General features: G+C 37.3%; 1 protein-coding gene across 4 annotated transcripts in view; it reads left to right on the top strand.

The window, feature by feature from the left end:
- Sec23 (transport protein Sec23) overlaps positions 1–20,540 on the top strand; it is a 46,922-nt gene that overhangs the window by 1,947 nt on the left and 24,435 nt on the right. For 2 of the 4 annotated variants that reach the window (XM_077400461.1, XM_077400460.1), the window contains exons 3-11: positions 155–241; positions 1,234–1,480; positions 1,558–1,807; positions 1,887–2,537; positions 2,620–2,773; positions 2,895–3,046; positions 6,088–6,262; positions 11,123–11,344; positions 15,350–15,370. In XM_077400461.1, the coding sequence (XP_077256587.1) occupies positions 155–241; positions 1,234–1,480; positions 1,558–1,807; positions 1,887–2,537; positions 2,620–2,773; positions 2,895–3,046; positions 6,088–6,262; positions 11,123–11,344; positions 15,350–15,370 (1,959 nt within the window). Of the gene's footprint in view, positions 1–154; positions 242–1,233; positions 1,481–1,557; positions 1,808–1,886; positions 2,538–2,619; positions 2,774–2,894; positions 3,047–6,087; positions 6,263–10,736; positions 10,854–11,122; positions 11,345–15,349; positions 15,371–20,540 lie in introns of those variants that run through there. The other 2 variants (XM_077400462.1, XM_077400463.1) reach the window with 2 other exon arrangements.

The raw sequence follows: 20,540 nt of genomic DNA, 5'->3' as shown, positions 1-20,540 counted from the left end.
TTAGATAGATGAACATATTGAACATTTTTATAATGAGAATAAAGGTACATATTTTTGTAATACATGTATAAAAATATGTGTAGTTTATAGAATATTTACATATATATCTATATATATATTTTATTTTTTTATAATTTATATTTATATTTTTTAGTTTCCACCACAATATGTGGCAATTTCAGAACAACATCAACCTGCAGAACTTATCCCAATGTTCTCAACAATTGAGTATACAATAATGGTAAGTAATAAATTACTTATAATCTATTACCTAGAAAACAAAAGATTTCTTATTTATAAAAAACCATAAAAGATATGAATATGGATATTCAAATATTTACTTTTGCTGTAAAAGTTAAAATGTGTTATGATCATTTTTTCAACATTTTCTTACTGAATTTAATTACTTTACTAGATTTAGTATGTATATGTGTGTATATAGTACTTTCCTAAATTAATTATATTTTTTCTATCTATACATATTTTATACAATAATTAAAAATAACAATTTAAAGGAAGTGTATATTATTTATGAAAAAATCAATACTTACTACAAAATTGATTATAATTTTATACGTTTTCAAAACTGAATTATTAGTATCATGGTAGCCTCAAAAAAATCTTTTACAAGAGTAAATTCCAAAAATAGGAAATCTAAATGTCGTGCAAAATCTATTGGACATATGTTTATGCTTAAATTGTTTTAATTCTTGCCTTCTATTAAGAACTAACATGCCCCGCCGGGCTTCGCCTCGGCCCCGGTATTTGGTGTATTTGGATATCTTTCTAGATTAATATTTTTTATTGTTATTATGCTATTCGGGGCGGAGGCGAATCCAACAAACCATAGATCATTAAAATCTGTCCAGCCGTTCTTGAGTTATAAATGGTGTAACTAACCCGACTTTGTTTTATATATATAGATATGATTAATATTAATTTCAATTTTATTTTTATCTGCATAATTTATTATTTGTATGGATGCGCGTGTGCATATACGTATGCGTGCGTGCGTGCGTGCGTGCGTGTGTGCGTGCGTGCGTGTGTGTGTGTGTGTGTGTGTGTGTGGGTGTGGGTGTGTGTGTGTGTGTGTGTGTGTGTGTGTGTGTGTGTGTGTGTGTGTGTGTGTGTGTTCGTGCGTGCGTGCGTACATACGTACGTGCATGTAAAAATGAAATTATATGTAGGTATATTAAATTTTTATCAAATATGTATATGTAATATTATGTTTAGCGTGCTCAATGTTTACCACCTATATTTCTACTTGTTGTGGATACTTGCTTGGATGATGAAGAATTAGGAGCACTTAAAGATTCATTACAAATGTCATTATCTCTACTTCCACCTAACGTCCTCATCGGTCTTATCACATTTGGTAAAATGGTACAAGTTCATGAATTGGGATGCGATGGTTGTAGTAAAAGTTATGTATTTCGTGGCACAAAGGATCTTCAACCAAAACAAGTTCAAGATATGTTGGGTAATAACTAAATTTTAAGTTATTTTTTATTCTCAATTATTGGTATATATGATTTAGTTTATTTTGTATTTTGATAGGTATTGGTAGACCAATTCCAGGACAGAATCCAAATCAGCCGAGAGGACCTAGTATACAGCCATTACCACCTGCTAATCGTTTCTTACAACCTGTACACAAATGTGATATGAGTTTAACAGATCTTTTAGGAGAGTTACAACGTGATCCTTGGCCTGTTGGACCAGGAAAACGTCCATTACGATCTACAGGTGTGGCATTGGCAGTTGCCACAGGTCTTTTAGAAGCTAGTTATGCAAATACTGGAGCTAGGTATTTATATATTGCAATAAATGTTGGCTATATTGTCATTAAAATTATAATTGATTCTATCAAAGCTAATATATTTAAGGATTATGTTATTCGTTGGTGGACCATGTTCTCAAGGACCTGGCCAAGTAGTAACTGATGATTTGCGACAACCAATTAGATCACATCATGATATTCAAAAGGATAATGCTAAGCATATGAAGAAGGCAACTAAGCATTACGATGCACTTGCATCACGTGCTGCAACTAATGGTCATATAATAGATATTTATTCTTGTGCTCTTGATCAAACTGGTTTATTAGAAATGCGTCAATGTTGTAATTCTACTGGCGGTCACATGGTCATGGGAGATTCATTTAATTCTTCTTTATTTAAACAAACTTTTCAACGGGTATTTGTTAAGGATGCTAAGGGTAACCTGAAAATGGCATTCAATGCCACTTTAGAAGTAAAAACATCGCGGGAGATTAAAGTTTCTGGAGCGATTGGACCTTGCGTATCATTAGGAGTGAAAGGCTCTAGTGTTGGGGAACAAGAAGTAGGTTTGGGTGGTACTTGTCAATGGAAATTTTGTTCGTTGACACCATCTACAACAACAGCATTATTCTTTGAAGTTGTAAATCAACATACAGCTCCAATTCCGCAAGGTGGAAGAGGCTGTATTCAATTTATTACTCAATATCAACATAGTAGTGGACAAAGAAGAATTAGACTTACTACTGTTGCAAGAAAGTAAACATCTTTTTCTATTTTTAAGTATATATTACATGATAATTTATAGATTTTTAATATTTCTCAAAATCTTTAATTACAGTTGGGCAGATGCGTCATCATCACTGCATCATATAAGCGCTGGATTTGACCAGGAAGCAGCAGCTGTTCTCATGTCGCGTTTGGCTGTATTCAAAGCAGAAAGTGATGACGGTCCAGATGTTTTAAGATGGGTTGATCGTATGCTGATTAGACTTGTTAGTAGTTTTTTTTAAATAAAATTGTGCAAAATCATACAAACTATAATTCTAGAATGACATATTTTACATTTATATATTTTTTATTTTTTTTTTAAGATATAAAATCTTATTTTTACAGTGTCAAAAGTTTGGAGAATATGCAAAAGATGATCCAAATAGCTTTAGATTGGCACAAAACTTTTCTATGTATCCACAATTTATGTATCACCTGCGCAGGTCCCAATTTTTGCAAGTATTTAATAATTCTCCAGATGAAACCAGCTTTTATAGGTAACCTTATTTCTTATTTTTATGAAATACACACACATGGTTTCTTACTTTACATATGATATTGATACTTAAAATTTTGTTGATAAGTTTTTATGTTGGCAAAAGTATATATATATATATATATATACATATATACGTACGTGTGCGCTGCATGGTGTTTATGTATATGTATTGTAGATTTAGACCGGTATTTATAAGTCAGATCTTATTTCAAGACTGTCTTAAGTAACAGAACCGAGAACTTGAGTCGCCAGTAAATAATTAACAATTAGCACGAGAGTTGTATTCGACCAAACTGGCAATTTTTATTAACGTCTTTTCGATATGAACATAGAAAAACCGTGAGCCAACTTGGTTTGTCGGATTTACACAGCACTTTTTTCGGATCAATCATCAAGACATTATTAATTTTAACCATGGGTTTTGGTCAGTTGATGTAATTTCTAAATTAAATAGTTTTATTTTTATTGCGAAAAATATTACCCCAGCCAGGGTTCGAATCTGGAACCTCCCGTATACCGTGCGAGTGTCGTGCCAATTCGACCACTGGGGTTGTGGTAATATTCATCGCAATAACAACTATAAGATGGAGCACCGATTTTTTGGTCGACGGTATAATAGACACCATTATTAAGGTCAAAGGTGTATGTTAAAAACATGTTCAATGTTCATATCGGAAAGACGTTAATAAAAATTGCCAGTTTGGTCGAATACAACTCCCGTGCTAATTGTCTTAAGGTGGTTCATGCAGTACTTGCAAGTCAAATAGGCAACTATTCTTATTAGTGATAAAGGGTGCGTTCGGGAAGACGCTATTAGTGCTATTTGCTTATTTTATCCTTGTTTTACGCCTGATGAGCGATAAAGATAGAATGATGCAATAGCGCTAATAGCGCGCTTCCCGAACGCAGCCAAATAAGTGTGATTTTTGTCCGTAAAAATCAGCATATAATTAGATTTATTATTTATGACATCTTTAATGTTATACGACCTCTACGTAATTAAAATATTGAGACGAAAGTCACATCTTTTACTAGAGTTGTGAGCCGTGTAAATATATGTACCACAGCAGCGCGGCAAGGTTATGATAAAAAGAATAAACAATGCATGTTAAAATTATTTGGACATTTTATAACCTCATTGTATTAAAACTTGTATTTATTCAGTATTGCAGATCTTGATCAAACTTAATTTTAATTTTTTTTAGAAATGGACGAATATTTTTGTTTCACTCTTTGCTTTATTCAGCGTCCAGAACATGGTAAACGTTGAATGTTTTGGGATATGCGCTATACTCATCAGCTGACACATGCGTTGCCAAGCTGCCGCTAATGCCGCTCGAGTCCAGCTTCAGTTCCGTGTTGTCGATTTAGTCAATCGAAAATTACGTTTTATTATTATATAGTACGGTCAATGAACTTGGGCTTCGTCCAGTATCTTGCAAAATGTTTATTGCATCGTTTCGTTAGTTTTTGGTTCGTTCATCTAGTTTTAAAGTATTGTAATTTTTGCAGCATAAGCGCTTTAGCCTCATTTTTTGCAAGAGGGGCTACCCTCCGTGTTAAATTGGCAAAGTTTACGGACATATATCTCTGGAACCAAACGGTTAAAAAATCCGAAATTTTACAGACACTCTAGGAACGTTAATCTTTCATTTCATATCACATTTTTCGGGCTAACTACATTTGACCTAAATGCATGAACCACCTTAAATAATATCTTAAGATGCTAATATGGCTCTGTGATTGGTTTATGACAGCTCAAGATTGTACTTAAGACGGTCTTAAATATAAGAACAGACTATGAATATCGGCCTTAGGTTACGTTCTGGATGCTTTTTATTTAGTGACACAAGTTGACACAAACAACGTTCTATCTTTCTTAGTATTCAATGTAACAAAAACAGAATGACACTTGTGTCGACTTGTGTCAGTAAATGGAAAGCACCTTCTGATATTCATTGCCAGCACTGAAAATTTATAGTGCACATAATGTATGCTACATATTTTTAGTACTGACAATGAATAATGCAGTCTTAAGGCCCCCGCACAATCAAAAATATAAGGAACAAAGAATATATATTAGCAATTAGGAATAAGAAATCAGGAATAAAACTGGTATAGCATCGATACACGGCTTTTGATAAGTTAAAAATCTATTGCTTGTGTTATTCCCTGTTTCTGTTGCCTGTGTTTTTCATCGTGCGTCTAGTTTTATTCCTGATTCTTTGGTTCTAATTGCTAATATCTGTTCCTTGTTCCTTATATTTTTCATTGTGCGGGAGGCCTTTATGTAGAACCAGTTATTGCGATAGTAATCCTGCTCAGTACGAGAGGAACCGCAGGTTCGGATATTTGGTTCACGCACTCGGTCGAGCGGCCGGTGGTGCGAAGCTACCATCCGTGGGATTATGCCTGAACGCCTTTAAGGCCGTATCCTCTCTAGTCAAAGGTGGCAATGATATCTCTAGGAATCTCGTGAGTCGAAAGGCTCAAAACAATGTAATGTTTGCTGTACGACTAGTAGTGTGTCACATTGTTTTGAGCTTTTCGACTCACGAGACTCCTAGAGATATCATTGCCACCTTTGACTAGAGAGGATACGGCCTTAGAGGCGTTCAGGCATAATTCCACGGATGGTAGCTTCGCACCACCGGCCGCTCGACCGAGTGCCTGAACTAAATGTCCGAACCTGCGGTTCCTCTCGTACTGAGCAGGATTACTATCGCAATGACTGGTCATCAGTAGGGTAAAACTAACCTTTGGAAGCATGAAATTAGCATTAGTATGAGGCAACAATAAAAAGAAGAAGAGAGAAGTAAAGTGGTTGCCTTGCTTGTTCTGAAAAAGAAAGATCCATTATCTTTTTTTCAACTCTTATATTTCTTCTGTTTGCCCTTTCCTAGAGTATCATGTAACAATAAATGCACCTGATAACCAGCATATCTCTATTTTTCAATGTTGTCAGCTGTTGCACAAGAATGTGCAGTTTATCTATGTATATGTATCTGTGATTTATACACGGTTTTTGATATTTTTCAGACATATGCTTATGCGTGAAAATGTAGCAGATTCTTTGGTCATGATCCAACCAGTTTTATATAGTTATGGATTTAATGGCCCACCGGAGGCTGTATTGTTAGATACTTCATCTATTCAACCTGATAGGATTCTGTTGATGGATACGTTCTTCCAGATACTTATATTTCACGGAGAGGTAAATAAAATAAATTAATAAATTAACAAGTTGAATTTTTAAAGGATAACATATAGAAAATGCAGGAATATACAGAAAACATTTTCAGAATTTGTATATTTTGAGTTTCATATAAGTTTGTAGCAACGATATACATATAATTAATAATTATTAATTAATTTCATTATTCTATGTATTAAAATATCAAAATAAGATTATTAAACAAATATTTTATGAGATATTTTATATTTGTTTTAAATATATCAAGATAAGATATAGAATATCTCTTGGTAACGCTTTAGAATAACTATCAAGATCATATTCAGAATAAAATTGCTATAAAAAATATGATTTTATTAAAACAAAATATCGATGAAGCTTATACAGGATGGCTCAAAAGTCTGGAAATGGTAATCTGGAATCGAATATCTTGTAAACAATGGATTTTAGGAAAAAATGTTTCAGACAAAAGTCGCACGGTTTAAAAAAATGCATTTAATGGCAGTATTAGTTTGACCATAAGTGGATGAAGGTCAGGTCAAGGACAACTTTATTTTTTTAAAATGAAAACCTATTTTTTATTGCATTATCTTTTTTTTACTTATTAATATAAACAACTTTTGTCTAAAAACATCTTTTTATTTGCTTAATACTTTTTGAGATATTTTTTCAAGAAAAACTTGGTAACTTTTTCAATATTTAACTTACGATATTTCCATAATTGTTTGTTGAAGGGAAAAGTGTTACATGACTTTTTAACTTGATTTAGCTTTAAGAATATGCTATTGTAATAGTACTCCTTTTTAAACATTTAATGTATACATCTCCTTGGATTTTTCATCTATTCACAAGTATTTAAAAAAATTGGGATACTATTGTAACATCATACCCTTGAGACTAAATCAAGTCAAAAAGTCGTGTAGCACTTTTCTTTCCGACAAATAATTGTCGAAATGGTAAACATGGCATTAAAGGGACCCACTTCCGATGACCTTGAATTTGACATATATTGTCAAGAACACCCTCCCGAGTAACATGCAAGTGATTTTAGTCGGGGGTCGCTTTTTATTAAAAAGTTATAGTCCAAGAGCCGGCTGCACAAAACCCTCCCTCATCGAACATACGGCTGAATTTTATTCGAATAGATAGCTTTTTTAGTGGTTAACCCTGTGCCGGGTTTTATATGCCCTGAAACTTGACCGAAGTGTTAAAAAAAGGGCCACTTCCGGTATGATTTTTTGAGATGAAACCCCTTTAAAGAACATCCGGCTGAAACTTGTGCCAATCGATTCAGAATGTCAAGCACTTTGATAAAAAAAATATGCTGCCACCCCTTAGCTTGACAGGAACCATGGCAGCAACCCTTAAACGTGACATATTTTCGTACCGTACTTCCCTCACAGAACATCCGATTTTTTTTTTTTTTTTAAATGTAGCTCGAACATTTCTGAACATAAAAAAACAATGCTGCCATCGCTGGCCTTGACCAAAAATTTTTGTGCCACCCGTAAGTTGCGCGACTTTTGGCTGCCAATTTGTAACGGGTCAATACTTCTCTCACAGAACATACGGGTAATCTCTTGCCATGTATTTGAATAAAAAATAAGAAAATCTTTGACGAGAACGATCTTAAGAACCGACTATGAATACCGTCCATACTAGCGCGAAAATTCCCATCGAATATTTTGTGGAAAAAATAGTTTGTGATAAACAAGCTGCGCGTACATTGGTAGAGTTATGGAATGAAACAAGGTACGTTCATATAACATTCACGTATTTTTATTTCTTTATTCTTTATTCTTATTTTTTTGTATTTAAAATCTTAAAAGTAAGATATAAAACATAAATATAAATCACGAGAATTTTTTAAATTGCTATTGCTGTTGGAACTATCGACAGTATAGTCCTCGTCGTCACTATCATTATGCTCTATGACTAATTATGCTCTTATGCTCTATGCTCTATGAAGATTCAACTCTTAATGGAGTTAGATCTTCGTGGAACCATAGCTCTACTGGCCCTGGCTGAGGTAATATTTTTTGCCCTAAACTTAATTATTTAAATGATATATAAGTATCAAAGATTACATGACGATAATCGAACCAAATCGTAGTCGTATTGTCTTGGTGATTATAATGGCCAGTAGAGTCGATTAATATTTCCATTGTTGTTTATTATTTAACTGGCGAAGTAAAAGTAATTTATTCCATTTATATTTATGTTTTATATCCTACTTTTAAGATTTTAAATACAAAAAAATAAGAATAAAAAATAAAGAAATAAAAATACGTAAATGTTATATAAACTTACATTGTTTTATTCCGTACCTCTACCAATGTACGCGCAGCTTGTTTATCACAAACTATTTTTTCCACAAAATATTCGATGGGAATTTTCGCGCTAGTATGGACGGTATTCATAGTCGGTTCTTAAGATCGTTCTCGTCAAAGATTTTCTTATTTTCTATTTAAATACATGGCAAGAGATTACCCGTATGTTCTGTGAAGGAAGTATTGACCCGTTACAAATTGGCAGCCAAAAGTCGCGCGACTTACGGGGTGGCACAAAAATTTTTGGTCAAGGCCAGCGATGGCAGCATTGTTTTTTTATGTTCAGTAATGTTCGAGCTACATTTCCAAAAAAAAAAATTGTATATTCTGTGAAGGAAGTATTAACCCGTTACAAATTGGCAGCTAAGAGTCGCGCAACTTACGGGTGGCACAAAAATTTTTGGTCAAGGCCAGCGATGGCAGCATTGTTTTTTTATGTTCAGGAATGTTCGAGCTACATTTCCAAAAAAAAAAAAAAATCGGATGTTCTGTGAGAGAAGTACAGTACGAAAATATGTCACGTTTAAGGGTTGCTGCCATGGTTCCTGTCAAGCTAAGGGGTGGCAGCATATTTTTTTATCAAAATGCTTGACATTCTGAATCGATTGGCACAAGTTTCAGCCGGATGTTCTTTAAGGGGGTTTCATCTCAAAAAATCATACCGGAAGTGGCCCTTTTTTTAACACTTTGGTCAAGTTTCAGGGCATATAAAACCCGGCACAGAGTTAACCACTAAAAAAGCTATCTATTTGAATAAAATTCAGCCGGATGTTCGATGAGGGAGGGTTTTGTGCAGCCGGCTTTCCTATTATTATTAACAAATAAAGTTAGTGAACTGAGAACAGTATATGTGTGAGCGGGAGGGCTGCGCCCCCCTGCAACCCTCCTCCACACACTGCTTAATTGTTCACCCCCACACGCGCCCCCTTCCGCCCCACATGCACTCACACGCCCCCGCCCCTACCTTACCTTTCCACATTTAGGCTGCGGTCCACTTGATGCTACAAATGCTTCGAAGCATTCCTCTTCTCTTTTCTTTCAATGAAGAAAGAAGGAGAAGAAGAACGCTTCAAAGCATTTGTAGCGTCAAGTGACCGCAGCTTTAATCACTCATGTGTATCTGTATTAGTATAGTAAGTACTATATATGTCAAGGTCATTGCTTGATAAAAACTTATTAGAAAATAAAGTTAGCATAAGAAGTTGACGCGCTTTAAACACTTAAGGTGGCTCTAAGGTAAACTAAAAGACTAGCCATATAAATAAAACTTTGGGAGGTTGTTCTTTAACATATAATAAACCATCTCTTAAAATTTGAGACCATGTTGCCATGTAAATTATTGCTAGCGAGCAATATAAAAAATCACTTTTTAACATAGCTCTTATAAGAGGTTATTGAATTTTTACCGGAAATGATATGATATCTTTTAAGAAAAACTAGAGATGTTAATAAAAAACTGAACACTGAAAGATGAAATCATAAGCTTTCCAGTGGTATATGAAAGGTTGTGTGTTGCCATGGATTTTTAAGAAATATTTGATCGAGAAAGTGATGATGCATGTGCGTGTCACGGAAGTAAAATGTCATGGACACGCTAAGAGGTTATATACGCCAGCGGGGAGACGGCGAGTCGGCTGCTAGATTTACACTATCTACACAGTACTTGCGCACTGACGCGAAAAAATCAAGACAACATATAATCAATCGACTTTTTATAGTTATTATAAATTTATAAATTACTTATAAAAATCAATGGAAACATTATCAATATTAATAATTTTTATTTAGATAAAATGTTTAGGAAAAATCATAATGTATTTTATCAAGTTTTATGTGAGTTGTATTATTGACTAACGATGTCACTTTAGAGCCACCTTAAATACTTGTAAAGCGCGTCACTAATCTATACGTCGAAAGAATATTTCGCGTGGAAAGTGTATGCGTGAACTATTTCGACATATATATTAGTCATTTATGCCTTCCAATACTCAAAATAGCTGCTATATTTTTCAAACTTTATTTGTTAATAACTTTTTAATAAAAAGCGATCCCCGACTAAAATTACTTGCATGTTACTCGGGAGGGTGTCCTTGACAATATATGTTAAATTCAAGGTCATCGGAAGTGGGTCCCCTTAACGCCATGTTTACCAAAAAATGTTTCAGATAAAAGCAGTGGTGCGATATCGAGCCCGAGCATACCGGCGTTTTTCCCCTTCACTCACGCACACAGAAACACTATCCATGTGGCGCGGTCGTCAGGTGTGATGTGTGTATTGTCAACGCGGATTTGGCAATCGAGCCAGTAGGAATTTTAAATGCCTCTTTTTAAACTTTACAATTTTTATCTGAAACATTTTTTTTTAAATCTATTTACGAGTTATTCGATCGTTTTTCTAGACTTGGGCCATCCCATTGAAAATAATCTTATAAAAGATGGTATATACAAAAATTTGTTGCACGCGCGCGTGTTGTGTATATTTTAACAGTATATAAATCTTTATAAAGAGCAAAGCGTTTGTTTGTATTGTTTTAAAATTTATGTTTTATAGACTATTGCACAGTGGCGACAGTTAAAATATCAAGACTTACCAGAGTACGAAAATTTCCGGCAGTTACTAGCAGCACCTGTTGATGATGCTGCGGAAACATTAGCTATTAGATTTCCTGCGCCTCGGTATATTGATACGGAACAAGGTGGTTCACAAGCCAGATTTCTATTAAGTAAAGTCAACCCAAGTCAGACACATAATAATATGTATGCTTATGGTGCGGTAAGTAAACATATATGTTTAATCTTTTGATGATAAAATGATAAATCGATAGAAAATAATAAGGATAGATATTTATGTATTTTTATTATTTGTGTTATCATTTTATGTATGTGACAAGACATGATAAACATATCTTAGCTAAACAGAAAATAATAGAGAATGTTCTTTATATATAACTTGAGGGGTAACACCACTCTAGAGGCCCGAAAAATATAAGATTTTTTTGTGGTAAAAAAAAAAGTAAATTAAAAATCTATTTAAAGGACTTTATTGTACATGTCTTAAGGGGATCCTAAAGCGAAGGCCGAACTTCCTTGATGTCGATAATGTCAACATTTCTAAACCTGTTTTCTCTATATGTGTCCTTGTTTAACTATAGTAATCTGTCCTTGTTCGATCGCTGCGCCATCTCTTGCTACACGCAATACTGCTTATCCTATCAACCTGCATGTGCTTTTGCACAAAATAGTAGTGAAAGCTCAAACTTTTTTGTTACGTTTTTAATTTTAGTTTTTCATGTACGGTATTCTTTGTTTACATTATACGAATGGCGCGTGTATCTTATTTTGTACATACAAACTGTACAACTCCTGTATTAAGCAAACGTTTACGGTAGGTGACAGCTCAAAAATGTATTTTTTTAATTTTTTCCGATTTTTGTCTTGTAATCAACACTCGCGCAATGTATTTTCGTGCATATTTTAATTGTGTACACATTTTTTTAAATTCTGTGCAGTCTACTCAAAGTTGGAGCTCTCCCTGCAATTGTCGGTAATTTGGGATTTACCGACATTATCGTTTTTAGATAGATCTTTTAATTGGCTTTATAGAATTGCAAAAATCTTTTACAGAATTAAAGTCTACACAAAAATCTAAGGTAACAAACGCGATTTTATATCAAAAACACCAAAAAATTAAAAATATTACTTATTGGGGCACATACAGCTGTCACCTGACGACAATATTTGCTTAAAACAAAAATTCTGCAGTTTATACATACATAATGTTTATCATCCTCCCTTGGGAAAACATGTAGGAATAATATCGTGAAGTAGAAGTAAGATTCAATGCGTACAAAAAAAGATCAATCGAAATTTTATTTTAGTAATGCAAATACGGATGCAGGATGACAAGAAGAGCAACAACAGTAGTTGCCGGATCTTGCGAGAGATGGCAAGCAATCGAACAAGGACAGATGTCATTTTGTTAGACAAAGACAGATATAGGGAAAACAAAATTAGAAAGGTTGACATTATCAACATTGAGGAAGTTCGCCTGTCACTGCAGGATCCCCACTGAAACAATATTTTATTTTTTAAATGGCGGCGCTGGAGCTTTGTAAGCGTAAGCGTTTTTTTGCAGGAGGTGCTTCGGGACTTGCAGCATAAGTGCCGCTTAACCTGGAACAAAAAACTACAATTTTTCATAATCTGCATGATAATAGCTAGAGAAATACGTAGGGGATTTTTAAAATATCGTTTTTCATAGAAATGGCGAGCATTTGAAAAAAGTTGTTTTTAATTAACTTTTTTTTTTAATGCTTGCCATTTCTATGAAAAACGATATTTTAAAAATCCCCTACGTATTTCTCTAGCTATTATCATGCAGATTATGAAAAATTGTAGTTTTTTGTTCCAGGTTAAGCGGCACTTATGCTGCAAGCCCCGGAGCGCCTCCCGCAAAAAAACGCTTACGCTTACAAAGCTCCAGCGCCGCCATTTGGGCTGCGTTGGGAAACTTCACCCGGGTGCATCCGCCAATGCTCACGCTGCTCGGAAACGTTCGGGCTGTACCAATGTGATAGAGATGAAGTTGTTCGGAAACTTTTCGGAAAATTTTCCGAAAATTTTCCACCCCGAAATTTCAGGGTGAATACGGGTAACTTATTACATTTAGCGGAATTTTTTAAACTGTAGCAATAAAGTTTCTTCTTCTATGGAACTGTTCGGAATGGATTCCGATTGAAATTATTCCGTTTTCCCTAAAAAACAATAGAAATCTAGGGAATAATTGAATTTTGATCGAAATCCATTCATGAATATTTCCATATATCTCTGTGTCTAGCACTTTGTATACAATACACCAGGGCTACGTTCGGGGAGCGCGTTATTAGCGCTATTACATCATTCTATCTTTATCGCTCATCAGGTATAAAACAAAGATAGAATAAGCAAATAGCGCTAATAGCGCGCTCCCCGAACGCAGCCCAGATATTGGGAACGGGCATGATGACGTCAGCTGGCGACATCAGGGCAATTACGTATCTTTTCTCTTCGAAGCGAAGCTGGTGAATATCGCGTACTGTGCGTTAAATACTTGAATTTGTAGCTTCATTATCTATTCCCGGCAAAAAATTTTTTATATAAAAACATTTAAATATATATAATTATATGATATAAAATATTATATAAAATATGTTTATGTATATATTTTTTCTTGTATAATTTTTGTTCGTATTTACAAGAAAAATAAAAAGAAAGAGAATTAGAAAATAATTAAAAGGATCATTTTTGCATTGTTTATTTATTTGCCTATATATAATCAAATATAATCATATATAAATGTAATAATTGTATATAAAATATGATTACATATGAGCAAATTTTTCACAATTTTTCACTTTATTTTTTGTTATAAAAAAACTGCAAAAATTATGCTTTGAATTATTTTCCAATTTTTTTTCTTTTTTTTTCTTGTACATACGAACAGAGATTATACAAGAGAAAAACATAGTATGGACATATGTAGACATATTTTATGTAATATTTTATATAATATTATGATTATATATATTTAAATATGTTTTTATATAAAAAATGTTTTACCGGGTTTGCGTTACGATTTGCTAAATTGGTCGAACTGTTAACTTATAATATTAATAACTTTGATTAGTTGGATTTAAGTAAAGTTAATTATATTCTATTGCCTACCGCTAATTTATTATCAGATTTTATCTACGTTTAATAATATCTTGACGCTAATTACGAATATGTTTTTCTCTATTATTCATATTAATTAATAATTCATCTTATGTAGGTATATCTTACAGTTGCTTAAGCGATCGATATATTTTACACTCCTTTTGTAAAGTAATAACTTTAAATAAAAAAATATATTATTTTATCGTTATTTGGTGATTGCACCACTAATTTTACTAAAAGGAAGTAGAAGCTGTAGAAGCACTCAGCGGCTCATCATTACCACAGCATAAGTAAATATTATACTGTGTCATTACTATCTGCATATAAACTGATTATTTCTTGTCTAGTTATGGCGCAGGATACAATAATATTTTCTCGGGATTGCCTTTCATCCGCCATGTTTTATTACTTAAGCGGGAAACACAGACTTTTGCATAATGCATAAGCATAAGAAAATTGATTGGTCTGTTTCCTTATGCACATGTATATAGATCAATCAATTTTCTTATGCTTACGCATTATGCGTTGTGCAGAAGTGTGTGCTCCCCGCTTTATTTGCCGTTCGGAAACTACTTACACCCAGGGTGCACCCTGCCCCCACTACTACTCACCCGAGTCTACCTTCAGGGTAGCGTTTCCGAACGTAGCTTTAAAAAATAAAAAATTGTTTTATACACTTTAAGACATGTACAATAAAGTTCTTTAAATAGACTTTTGATTTCCTTTTTGTTTTAACCACAAAAAATTCTTCTACTTTTTGGGTCTCTAGAGTGGAGTTTACTCCTTGAAAATTTTATTAATAGATTCTTTCTATTTTTTTATTTAATAAGATAATATAAAATTTATGTTGTGATAATTTTCTTGATAAAATTGCAACTTGTGGTTTAGTTATAAGAAAGTTGAATATTAAACATTTAGAAATAGCGAACATAAATACGTATATTTTTACTACAAAAATCTTTATTTTAAATCCGTTAAAGAATATCGTACACAATAATCTATATAAATGTTCACATAAAAGTTACATACTATGTATGTAACTAATATTATTTTTTATGTTACCGTGTGTGATCCTGTGAACTAGGGGATGCCGATACCTAATGGGGTGTGTTATTTTATTTATTTATTTTTTCTTCTATTTTCTTAGCCTCTTTGGTGATCGGAGTTTTTAAAATTAACAGTATTGATATTTACGAAAAATGCAATGTTTTGCAATTATATATTAAATAAATGTATTTATTTTATAATTTAATATATAGTTTATATTGTTAATACTTTATTTTTCTGAATGATTTTATTTTCTAAAAATGTAAGAAGAAAACACTTAAGAGTTTTTCAATTGCACATGATTTTTTAATTAATAGTTATACTTTTTTTCCTTCATATATACGAGTATCTCAAACTCTATCGCATGAACTGCTGGTAACAAATTTCTAGAGGTCCTTTAAATATATAAATCCTTATACCAAAATATTGAAATTGCAACAGTTTTAAAATTGAAAGCGTTTAGAATTAGTCAATCTGATCGTAAAGTTCAACTATGGTATATTGCATTGTAGTAAATGTATACCCGGCATTTATCAGTTTTCAAATATTTACAATTAATCAAAGCAGAAACATTGATATTACACAACAAGGACAAAAATTTGAACAATCTGAAACCAGTTTTAAATTTTTTCCATTTAAGGTTCCTGGGTACTCGCCGCGGCTATGTTAGATCGTGACGCCAAAGGTGAGAAATGACAGGCTGAGAATTCTTGCATCATTTTTTGTCTCTGACATCACGATTTCACATGACCACGGTAAGAGCCCAGTAGTGCGATTCTGTAATTCGTCTTAAGGCCATTGTACGTAACAATGTTTTAGTTGTAATCGTAAGGCTGTAAGAAAATAGACCAATCACAGTCGATTATTCTCTTTGCGCTTGAAGAAGGCCTTACAATTACAACTAAAACTTTGTTACGTGCAGTGGTCTTTATGTTGTCGTAATGGTCGTTCTACATTAGTCGCAATCGTAAGAGTCGTAAGAAATTGACCACAGTCTATTATTCTTTGATCGCAAGCAGAATAACAGATTGTGATTGGTTAATTTCTTACAACTCTTACGATTGCGATTAATGTCGAACGACTATTATATACTAATAACGACAGTTGTGCTGAGGCCCTATTCTTGAAAAATATCGCATACGATATTTTAGGAATGTCACTAGAAAATCACACTTCGCAAGTATGCTATTGGCCTAGTTTACATCGATCTCTTGATACGCGTATCAAATAGTATATTTGAGCTGATCAACCAATAATCAAACTAATTCACTAGTAGTAGTAGTAGTAGTAGTAGTAGTAATTTATTGTTTTCCCCGTAGGGCTTACAATCTTTATACAAAAAAAATCTTAACCTAAATTCTTAACCTAAACTTATCTAAGACCTTAAATCTAACTTATGAAGGGAAGATTCTGCATAGCTATGCTTCCTCCTCCCTTCTTCCTAATGTACACACACACACACACCGCCTCTCCATGGGACTTCCATTTCCTCTTGCGTTCTGTACACATCTGTTTTCTTTTAACCGACACAACTTTCTCACAGCCCTAGCGCTCTCTCTCTCTCTCTCTCTCTCTCTCTCTCTCTCTCTCTCTCTTTCTCTCTCTCTCTCTCTCTACCTTTCTTTACTCCACCGCGATTTTCTATTCTTTCCCCCTCTATTTTCATCATCCAACCCTCACCCTCCTCTTTCTCTCCCAATACTCATACCACTATTTCCTGCCAACTTCCCCCTCCTGCTTTCCACCTTCTACATTCCTCCCACACATACTCCTACGTTTCCGCCTTACTTTTACACACAACCTACATTTCTTCTTTTTTTCTCCCTCCCAATACCTGCTCTCCCTCATCTCATTCCCTAACCTATACCTGGCCACTCTTCTCCATCCCTGCTCTCCCTCATCTCATTCCCTAACCTATACCTGGCCACTCTTCTCCATTCCTGCTCTCCCTCATCTCATTCCCTAACCTATACCTGGCCACTCTTCTCCATCCCTGCTCTCCCTCATCTCATTTCCTAACCTACACCTGGCCACTCTTCTCCATCTGCTCTCTCCTCACCCCTTCTTCAAATACCCCGGAATACCTTCGCATTTTACTACCTTGTACCATCTATTGTATTCCGACTTCCCAATCTTCTCCCATCTCTCTTTCCTTTGCTTTTCTCTATCTCTTTAGAATAGAGTATAGTACTCACCTTTCTCCTTCTGTCCTTAACCTGCCTTAACCTTACGACGACGACGACGATGTCCTCGCGGTCTCGCCGGCCGTGGAGGAGCGCGCCGTCGCTTTCTTCACTATAATCTCTATCAATATTCGCGATACTGCTCTCCGAAACCCCGATGGTAGCTCGACTGAGTATTTTAGAGATGTTATGTTGGGCGCCAGGTGCGATTCCTCGCACCACGATTCACGAGATCGCAGTATTTCTCAGGCGTGGGCTTCTTTGATCAACCGCGGATGGAATAGGAGAGGGAGCGTAGCGCAATCATCACACTCAAATACATAAAACATTAAATTATATTTCGGTTAAGGCAGATAACAAGTGGACGATAGCGAGTTCCACGGCGAACAAGCAGAATTCGAGTACACGCCACGTGTCACCCCACGAGCGCGATACTCATTCCGTCGCTGAGCTGCACGGCAATCCCGATTGAATTCGCACAAGAGTATTCCCCGACATAAGTTGCAGCGAATTCCACCCGGACGGTCAAACGCGAGATGCTAACAAATAACCAACGCAATCTCCTTAAACAATTACGCAATTTCCCTACGGTCTACCGCGACAACGCTGGGGATCTTCTCTCCCCTCGAAACGCACGAATGGCCCCACCCGTTAACTCGACACAACCGTGGGCCATTAATCCCGATGAAACGCACGTATAGCTACTTACAAATGGCATGAACTTAACCGGCAACGATAACTACGAGGCTCTCTCACGCGCGAGAGCCACTTCTCAAAACTACGGCACGGTTAAGCCAACGGCGTTCAGGAAATTCCACGCGACGAAATCACCCGCAACGAAATTACGCGAACGAAATTACTCACAACGAAATCATACGCAACGAAGTACACGAAACGATATCACAACGAAATTACATGTACGCTGACTGTCGGCGGCCGTACGTTTTCATCCCCGAGGCGGGCACTCGCGATCACCTCGTCGCACGGGCCCTCCCGCGGTATGGCACTCGATATTCTTTAATTACAGCCGATTTCATACTTTACCGCGGCACAACGCGACTCCCGGGAGGGCCTAGGTATTCTCGCGATCTTACTTCGAGGAAGGCTGAGCAGTGGCCTTACAATTTCGTCTCGCTCCGGCGGCTCGTCACTCGCTCTCAGGGCTGGATGTTGCCGGGATGGCGGCTCGCTCGACAGTGGCGTTTCCTTGATCCGGCGGGACCACGCAGGGCCCGCGCGCGCCCGCGCGCGCCGGTTTCCCTAGCCTGATCGGTGCTGCGCCCTGGCCTGCCAGCGATCCCTCTAGGCGATCGTCGCGCCCTTCGCGAGCGCCCCTCGTCACTGCGCCCATCCGCCGGCGGTAGTTTTAAAGTCCGCCTATTTGAGACCGGCTGTCCAGGCCGCGTCTCATCGTCCGGTTCCTCGACGGCCAGGCTGGACGGGCCATGGCTCGTCGACCGGGAGCGGTACTCAGCGGTGGTGGCCCCGTTCCTTAACGGGGACCTTCGTCGGGGCGTCCCCCGTATCCGGGCTGCAGTGCTCTCGTGCCATCCGTGACGCCTTGACAGGTCATCTGATCTGCCGGCTGTAGGCCCCAGCGTGACCCGCCCGCCGATCGTACGCCCTCGGAAGCTCCTGGTTGTCCAGCCGTAAGTCCCTCGACGCGGCATAAGCCGTTACACTCGTCGTGACCCTGGCCATCTGCTCCGCACTCCCTCGACCTGTAACGCTCGCAAAAGGTCTTAATCCTAACCTAAAGGCTCGCTCTCCGCCCGCCTCGGGCGGAGGCACCATCCCTGACGCCTCCCTCGGCCGAGCTCCCATCTGGGGTAAGGGACGCGACTTTTGTCACGTCACAACTCCCCGCTCCCAGACGAGTGCCGAGGGGGACGTCCGCCCCGGTCCGCCGGAGACCACCGCTCAAGCCTTCTGATATACCCCATTCATTTCCCTCATGAGACCTCACTCCGTCGGTGACGGCTTTGCCCCGTCCGACCCCGATCAGTCAATGCGTCTTCCCTTCCAACGTTACTCAATAGTACACGAAAATTACCCGAAACGAAAATCTCCGAATTACTTCCCAATCTTTCCCCAAATTTAACCGACCAATTCACCGTACCATTGTTTCCCGACTTTGTTCCCCTCCAAATTTCCTCAACTACGTCCTACCCCGTTCATCTCGCCCCGTTCCAACTTCCACGCGAATTTCCTTCTCAGGGAACAGGAAGGAGGCGGAAGGGTTCGACATGCACACGCTCAATTACCACACGTAGGTTCGGTGTTAGGGGGGTAGTACGGTTTCACATCCTTAACATGCACTTTCCCTACGGTTGACCCGTCCAGCTGTGTCAACTCGTACACCACCGGAGAGATCACCCGTTTCACTCGTAGGGGTCCCTGGAATTTCGGCGCCAGTTTTCCCGCGATATTCTGTGCGGCTGACGACAGCACGTGCTGCCGCCTTAATACTAAGTCCCCGACTCGGAATCTTCGCGGCCGCCTACGCAGATTATAATGCGCGGCCTGCTTCTGGTTCGCCTGGTCCATATTCTCCGCCACCCATTCTCGAACGGCCCTTAATTCGATCATCCGCTGGGACCACTCCGCCGGGTCCCGCGGCTCCACCTGAGTCACGTCCTCCCCCTGGTCACGCAACAAGTTCGGCGGCACTAGCTCACGTCCCAAGTTCACGAACGCCGGTGACGCTCCCAACGACGAATGCGCCGCCGTATTATAAGCAAAACGAAACTGTGGAAGGTATTTATCCCACTCCCGATGATCCCTCTCAATAAACGACACGATCATTGTTTTCAGGGTCCTATTGACCCTCTCCACGGGGTTGGCCTGCGGGTGGTACGGTGGCACCGTGGCGTGCGTGATGCCATGCTCCTCAGCGAAACCCTTCATCACGCGATTCACGAACTCAGTTCCATTATCCGTGAGGAGGATCTTCGGCGTACCCCACCGCGACACGATAAGATCCTCCAACGCCTCTTTAATTTTCGGGCCGGTAGCCGCTCGCAAAGGCTTCAACTCGATCCATCT

Source organism: Temnothorax americanus, unplaced genomic scaffold (genome assembly GCF_048541705.1).
Source record: "Temnothorax americanus isolate GAGA-0224 unplaced genomic scaffold, ASM4854170v1 Scaffold135, whole genome shotgun sequence".
Taxonomy (NCBI): domain Eukaryota; kingdom Metazoa; phylum Arthropoda; class Insecta; order Hymenoptera; family Formicidae; genus Temnothorax; species Temnothorax americanus.
The sequence above is the reverse complement of the archived record's forward strand: the minus strand, read 5'-3'. Positions and strand labels throughout refer to the sequence as shown.